This window comes from Maniola hyperantus, chromosome 11 (assembly GCF_902806685.2).
Source record: "Maniola hyperantus chromosome 11, iAphHyp1.2, whole genome shotgun sequence".
In the NCBI taxonomy this organism is placed as follows: Eukaryota; Metazoa; Arthropoda; class Insecta; order Lepidoptera; family Nymphalidae; genus Maniola; species Maniola hyperantus.
The window spans coordinates 949,601-957,720 of NC_048546.1; the positions used below are offsets into that span (position 1 = coordinate 949,601).

Sequence of the window (8,120 nt, forward strand, 5' to 3'; positions counted from 1 at the left end):
CCGCCTCTCCGCCTTATGGGGGATAAGGCGGAGAGGCGGATAGATCGCCGCGCCAGAAGAATAACGAACGCTAAAGGCTATAAATCCCCATAAAATGTATTATTTTGGTTTTTTCAGGATGAAGTGGTGAACTACTTCTCAACGGATGAGAAGGAGATCGAAATCGCAGAGCCAGAAGTTCTGACGTGGCTGCAGGCCAAGATAGAGTGTGCGCTCATACACGCTATGGAAGATAAGCGGTGTTCCAGCGACCAGTAAGAGATCAGACCTGGAGGAGACGGAGATTTAAGGGTATTGCGGTAATTTAGTGTTGGAAATACTGGCATATTATTTTATCAAAATATTAAAAGTACCTAGGTACAGTACCTACTACAGTTCTTGCAATTCACGAAGGCGAGTGAACTTTACTTGTGGTTACGTTGATATACGGACATTGCGTAAGTGTGCGTGCATGTCGGACCAATCAGTCGCAAGCAAGCGCTCGCACACGCACACATTTAATTTACCTTATTTATACTGATACGACTTAAACACAAGCATGAGCCACTCCGCACTCGCCTTCGTGAAATGCAAGAACTGTATCACTTTTGTAAGTCACATCAAGTATTAAATTTAGGCATCTTCTTCTTCTAGGCAAGCGCGATCCAGAGTAACCGCCAATGCGTTTCAGGAATTTGTTGTCTCATAATTACGAGCGATAACCGACCGACCGATTCCATAACGCGGTATGCCCGATATAAGTATTCCTGATATTGCCAGTATTTCTGCAACTCAAGTTAAATAATAAGATTTAAGTTTATGTCAGTATTAAAGACATTCCAAAGGAGTCTAAGCACAAGGAAATTAAAGATTGGTTGATGATTCATACATTTGCGCGTGTCATTGATATTCCTATAAAAAAACTATTGGTTAACCATGTCACTGAGACCGGAGACGACTCATTAAGTAGTCCGTGGGTTGCGGGAGAGTGACAGTTGACGTAAAAATACCGACCAAGTGCGAGTTTTACCTACAATTTACCTACAAGTTACAACACAGCTAAAAAATCCACGCGCAAATATGTGAATATTAATTAGGATACATCTGTTATTTATGGAATAAATACATATTTCTATTATAGTAAATATAAAATTGATATAATCTGGATCTGTATATTTATTATTTGTGTATTTGTGGCCTTGTCAGACAACGCTTGACGGCAGTGGTGCTGTCGTGCAGCACGACAGGACGTCGTATTAAATTCGTGAAGACGCGCGACGCACGCAGCAGCTTAGAAATAAAAAGTTTTTTTTTATCGAAATACTAATTTTTTACAAATGCTTTTGAATCGTCAAGTGACTCTATCACTGGTTCGGAATGCGCTTCCCACCGAAAAGAACCAGCAAGAAAGTAAGAATGTGCATAGTTATCTGGATAATAAAATGTACACTGAACTATGAAAACTATCGGACATAATTAGTAGCGGACGTAACCTTGGGCCGTCTTTGAGCGCTCGGACGTCCGACAGAATCCTGGCCGCCGCTTCCCAAACGATTGCACACCTATCTGCCACGGCTGCTTACGGACGTCTAACTACGTCCGCTAGTTTGTTTCCGTCTTTAGTACAACTAACTGTATGAAGCCACGCTGCGCGCTGCTGCCGTCACGTGTTCACAATGACTGAAGGCTTTATTGTTATAGTATGTAGTTATAAAATTAACTGTAACAGTTGTTTCGTGTCTATAATATATCTGACCATGCCCGTCTACCTACACGTAAACGCTAGGCTACCGCTCTTTGGCGCTCCGTATGAATTTGCTCGCGCGAACACACACGAACAATCCCGAACTTCCAATACTACGGGATATGTAAGTACGACTAAGGGCGTTTGTGCGCTCATTCCGTAAAAATACGGATCGAATGAGAAGGTACGAATTTTTATGACGGCCACTTCGAAGAATAACGGATAAAACCAAATACTTACTTATGAGTGCACAAACGCCCTTAATCGCACGCAGGCTTCGCGCTTCAATGGTACTTGGAAGGTCAGGATTGTTTCTGTTCGTACGTGTGATACCTACCCCGGCTTGGAATGCAAATTCTACTGTGAAGAGCCGGCAAGAAACTCAGCAGTTGATCTTTTCAAATCATAAAAAGCTACAATACGCCATCTTGTGGGTAGCAGAAAACTCAGCCGGGTGCTTCCACGCAACTCTGTCACTCGAATCTCCATTCGAAATTTCAGCCAAATCTGTTCAGTCATTGTAGCGTGAAGGAGTGACAAACATCCAGACATTTTAAGACTAGCTTATTCCCACAACTTCGTCCGCGTGGACTACACAAATTTCAAACCCCTATTTTACCACTTTAGGGTTTGAATTTTCAAAAATCCTTTCGTAGCGGATGTCTACGTCATAATAGCTGTCTTTTTTTAATTTATAGACTAGCGCTTGGCTGCAATCAGACCTGGTGGCACGTGATGATGCAGCCTAAGATGGAGCGCGCTTGCCTAGAAGATGCCTATTCACTCTTGACTTGAAGGTACCCATATTACAATTGGAGAGGAAAACTGATGCTGGAAGGGGGTTTCACATCTTAGCGGTTCGAATGACTATGGGCTGGATTCCTATATTTTCTAGTCATTTTGTTTAAGTTAAGAATTTGTAGTAGGTATCTTTGTTAGTGTATTAGATATTAGTGTAGGTAAATGTTCTAATATCGTTTCAATTAGGTGGTAATCAATGTTTTCATCGCCTAGCATAACTTCTCTCACCTACTAAAATATTAGGCAATATGTAGGTATAATTTTTTTTTCAGGCATTGTTTTATGTATCATTGAAAATTAAATTCAATATATATTTTGGCCTAGACATACATAAAATTAAAACACCTATTATCATAATATTATGTATAAAATACTTTTCCATTTTTATAAAATATGCAAAATAATTGATAATAATTATTCTAACATTATTCATCTTTTGGTAATCACGCATGAACGAAACTTCTACATAAAACACTAAACATATTATAATCGAATTTACGAGTATATATGCATTTATTTTTTCTACCCAACTAGGTATATGTATACTACTGTTTCGTGAGGCGGCTCGTGCGGGAGTGTGACAGTTGATTATAAAAACCGGCCAAGTGCGAGTCAGGCTCGCGCACCGAGGGCTCCCTACTACAGTCGTATTTTCTTGACAAACAACAGACAGACAGACAACAAAGTGATCCTATAAGGGTTCCGTTTTCCTTTTGAGGTACGGAACCCTAAAAATCAACCCACACCACCCTTACGAGCCTCTCAGTCAAATAGCTACAACAAACACGAGTATCACAGTCAAACAATCATACAGTTAGGCAACGGTTTTGGTCACAGTCTTTAAATATTATGTACCTACCTATTAAAAAATGATTACTAAATAATTTTAAATACATATCAAAAATTGCGTGACCGGCAGGAATCGAACCTGCATCTTCTGGGTTCGCGCCCGATGCCTTGACCATTCGGCCACGGTCTCGCTTACTGCCAGTAATTTTTGATATTATGATTATGATGATATATATATGATTTAGTAATTTCCTTGAAGTGTAGGTAAACACTAAAAAATTTATATAAAAAAAATATTGATGTTTAATTATTACTGCCAAATTGTAGACATCTTGGCAAAAAGCTCTGCTCATTATTACTCTACTGAATGATTGCTACACTATGGTACTTTGTGTCTAGCGATCGTATATTATTGTGCTAAGGAATTTGTTGTGAGTTGATAATTATACTATATATTTATTTTTTGAATTGTATTAACTTAGCTGCATTCCAACGATATCAGACTATGTTGCTCGCTTATTATGAATATTAAATAATAATAAATGTTATTGTAATGTTTTATTTGAAACAGGACAATTATAAGATGTTTCATTCTCGTATTCATTTGTTTTATTTTTAAACACCCTTAACCTATATAACGGCGATTACGCACTGCACTTCCGTCATCCAAGTAACGAGTTCTATCCGTCATCCGTTGGTGCGCGATTGCCGTAGAATGACAGCTGTATGAAAAATACGACTGTAGTACGGAACCCTCAGTGACGAGTCTGATTCGCACTTGGCCGGGTTTTTTTAAATATGTAATAAATTTTTATTATAATGTAAGTAATAGGTACCATACCAATTAATTTGATGATTTTATTTGATATTTCGGGCTCGTCGCATGGGTCGTGGTCACAACAGGACTGCAGTGCTGCGAGAGATGAAGTCCGAGCTGTCATGGGTAGTAGCCATGAAACCACGAAAAGTAAAACCATGAAATAAGCTTAAAATCATTAATTAATTTTTATTAATAATATAATTTATGAATCAATAATATTATAATCAAGCTGATTACCAGTGATATAATGTAAAAACAAGTAGATATGTTACAATTATTCAATTAATAGGATAAACATGAAACTGTGACACTTGAGTCACATTTATAGAGTGCTGTCTCTTCTTTTCTTGTCTTCTGTCTTACTCATTACAGAGCACACACACCATGTAACATGAATGTAATATGTCTATAGTGTAATGTAATTGCAGATTTTATAACTTTGCCAGTGTCTTATTCATCATGATAATCATCATCATCATCATCATCAGCCTGTGGAAGTCCACTGTTATACATAGGCCTTCCCTAAAGAGCGACACCACACCCAGTTTCTCAGCCTTCCTCATCCAGCCATTTCCCGACAGCCTTTATATCGTCTGTCCATCGTGCTGGAGGGCGTCCCACACTACGCTTGCTCAAACGCGGTCTCCACTCAAGGACTTTCCGGCTCCAACGGCCATCACCTCTATAACAGGCATGACCTGCCCACTGCCACTTCAGCTTGCTAATAGTTTGGGCTATGTCAGTGTACTTGGTTCTCCTGCTGATCTCCTTGTCTTATTAGCTCTAATTTAATCAGAACTTTCCCCACTAGAACTATAATCACCGACTAAAGAAATAGGATTACATTTCTCATCACAATTTACTTCACTTAATTTTTTATTTTCACTTTCCTTTTCATTTTCACTTTCTATTTTATTTTCCTCTTGTTTTTTATCTTTACAAGCTATTGCTGTTTCCCCTTCTTTTTTATTAATATCTACCAAGCTTTTACTTCCATTCTCATCTATATTTTCATTTTTAAATGCACTTTCTGTTTTGTTTTCACTATTGGATATATTTTTACATTCATCACCACTTTTCACTTTTTTCGGTTCACTTAAATTATCATTTATTTTACTTTCTACATTATCAACATGTTTTCTCCTAACTGTGATGCCTAAAACATTTCTAGTTAAAAGTACACTTTTACTTAGGGACTCCTCCTTTTTTAACCCCCCAAAGCTGGTTATAAGTCCACTAGAACTTGGTAATGCTGGGGTATTCAATATTTTGTTTCTGGTTAGACTCTGTGACTCTTCAATACTCTGTGAAGGCCTTAGAGAGAGAAGGGACGCCATGTTTCTGTCGTCTTCTGTCTCTGGCAAGAGATTGATGTTCAGAGAAGATTTAGCTAGAAGCAAACTGTCGTTGACTGACGATTCTTCTAGCTCTTTTCTTCTCTTCTGTAAGAAAGATCAGTACATATATTTCTGAAAATCACATTGATCTTAGAGTGATTTTACAGCCAGTTAAATCTAAATATATTAAAAGAAAAGCTGACTGACTGACTGATCTATCGACGCACAGCTAACACTACTGGACAGATTGGGCTGAAATTTGGCATGTAGATAGCTATTATGACGTAGACATCCGCTAAGTAAAGATTTTTGAAAATTTAACCCCTAAGGGGGTAAAATAGGGGTTTGAAATTTGTGTAGTCCACGCGGCCAAAGTCGCGAGGATAAGCTAATATTTAAAATATAAAATCATAAAATATCAATCAAGAATAAGAAAGTCATGGAAACTATTTTTTTTTTGCTTAGAATTGCTGAAGTCTGTTTAATGTTGAAAAGAAATGTCTTTAAGTCTTCTAAAAGACTTTAGTTTCTGTTTTGTATTCAACTAGCACCCTGCCCCAACTTCGTACGGGTAGCTTATTACAACTTTAGTATCGATCTTTAATTTTTTGGAAAATAAAATATAGCCTATGTCACTCAGGGATAATGTAGCTTTCCACCAGTGTAAGAATTTTCAAAATTTGTTCAGTAGTTCCAGAGATTACCCCCTACAAACAAACTTACCTGACCTCTTTATAATATGAGTATAGATTAAGGTCCGCACAAAATAGGCCGCCATTTGGTGACCCCTGTGTTAGGCTATCACAGCTTACTAGATAGATTAGGATAGTGTCATCTTTGATTGAATGAAGAAAAAATTTGGGACCTACCCTAAAGTTCCTTCGCAGTGCACAGTTGGCCTCATAGTCATCTTTCCACACAGCTTCATTCCTGCCCACCAGCCTGTTGATCCGTGGCTTGTCCAGCTTGCTGACATCCTCATCTCCTGTCTTGTGCTCCAGCTTGAACATGGCATCGTCAAACAGGCGCTTCTGAGTCTCCTTGGTTTCTGGCACAATTTGCCCGTTCTCTGTGGGGTCCCATCTGTTTTCTTGACGCCTTGCACCCGACACTATGACATAGTCTAGATTCTAGAAAAAAGAAATTGAGTATTACTTACTTTAGTTTAAAACTTTACACAATAATAACTTAAATCATTTAATTTTGTATTTAACATTTTTGACAAAATGTTAAATTGATTTATGGACATACATACTTGTAAGTGATTGTTGTAATATTCTTTATGAAACAATAAACATCTTAAACAGGAAACCAGAGTTCTATAGTTCATGGTTTTTTGAGATTTAAGTAAAATAATAATTAAGTATTCAAAAAAATCTCTACATTAAAATTTCAAATAGCACTGATCTTCATGCTTTAAAGAAATAGATCCATTTTAAGAGGATTCGGGAATAAATAATGAGAATTAATTAATGTTTTCAGTAATACTTTATCTCAAATTATCATCAGCCCATTACGAGCATGGATCTCTTTTCAGAATGAGGATTTAGGACATAGTCTACCATTTTGGCTAAGTGTGGATTGGCAGACTTCTCACATCTTTGAGAACATTATGGAGAACTCTCAGGCATGCAGGTTTCCTCATAATGTTCCTTCACCATTAAAACAAATGACATTTAATTGCTTAAATTTACAAAACTCCCAGATGTTCATGCCCAAGAACCCCCAGACCCACTGAATAGGAGACTGGAGTCTCAACCACTAGCCTCTCTCAACCACAACAGTACCAGTTTAACTATATTTTATACAAGTTTTGGTTGATACTTACAGCTGGATCAGTCTTGATTTCAAAATGGTTGTTGCACAAATGGCATTTCATTTTAAACTGGTAAACTGGAGTGGTATAATACATCCCAATCTTCTTCTTCTCAGCGTTGTACCTCACGCCCATACCTATGTGGTTCTTACAGCCATCGCACCAGATGTTATATGGCATCTCAAATCTGATGATCAGGATCCCCTCGTGGAGTTTCCTGGCTCGTTCTCTGAGGGCATGGGTGCCCCGGAATTTGTTTAGCCCCCCGACTGTGGGGTCGTAGTCGGGGGGATAATAGAGATTCTGCCCTTTCCTTTCACCCATGGTTACGCCTTGGAACTACTGGAAACAATCAGAAAGTTTCATGGAAAGGCTTAACACGAGCTTACTAGATACTATGAGTATGAGAAAAGATAATTATTGTTGTAAACAAGTAAATAATAAAATGGATTTCAAGTTATCAAACTTACTTTATTTCAATAACGAATGGGTCCTTTCTTATTTTGAAATGCAAAACAAAGGTAAATTAAGGGTTTATTTACGAAAGTATTACCAATAGATGGTAGTACACACTACACCGACCAAAATACGAAGTAGTACTTACAAATTATAGCCCAAAATCAAAACATCAAAAATGTAACCTAAAACAAAAATATATGGCAGCTGTCAAGTGCCAAAATATCATTGCCAATCATTGCCAAACAAAACTGAAAATTCCAGATGCAAAATATCGCAATAAACTTTGAAATAAAATGTATCCGGAGCTTGCTGTAATTTTTGAAATATAGGTAACAATGTATTAGATATAAAAAATAATTCTAAATTATTAAAATT

The 8,120-nt window shown here is 37.5% G+C and overlaps 2 protein-coding genes across 7 annotated transcripts in view; one reads left to right on the plus strand and one right to left on the minus strand.

Annotated features, from left to right (window-relative positions):
- The window catches only part of LOC117986201 (intermembrane lipid transfer protein VPS13A-like), a 43,507-nt gene extending 39,595 nt beyond the window's left edge, over positions 1–3,912 (plus strand). For all 4 annotated transcript variants that reach the window (XM_034973039.2, XM_069501894.1, XM_069501893.1 and 1 more), the window contains one exon: positions 118–3,912. In XM_034973039.2, the coding sequence (XP_034828930.1) occupies positions 118–258 (141 nt within the window). In that variant the 3' untranslated portion in view covers positions 259–3,912. The remainder of the gene's footprint in view (positions 1–117) is intronic.
- Positions 3,913–4,905: 993 nt separating this feature from the next.
- Positions 4,906–7,949, minus strand: LOC117986202 (coiled-coil domain-containing protein 130 homolog). 3 transcript variants are annotated; one of them, XM_069501937.1, is made up of 4 exons: positions 7,891–7,949; positions 7,299–7,628; positions 6,340–6,600; positions 4,906–5,575 (listed from the first exon to the last, which is right to left on the minus strand). In XM_069501937.1, the coding sequence occupies exons 2-4, from the start codon at positions 7,608–7,610 to the stop codon at positions 4,922–4,924; spliced, it is 1,227 nt and encodes a 408-aa protein (XP_069358038.1). In that variant the 5' UTR covers positions 7,611–7,628; positions 7,891–7,949; the 3' UTR covers positions 4,906–4,921. The 3 variants fall into 3 exon arrangements, with proteins under 3 accessions (XP_069358038.1, XP_034828931.1, XP_034828932.1); XM_034973040.2 differs by having other exon boundaries at positions 7,757–7,898; XM_034973041.2 differs by having other exon boundaries at positions 7,299–7,625; positions 7,757–7,893.
- Between the last annotated feature and the right edge of the window lie 171 nt (positions 7,950–8,120).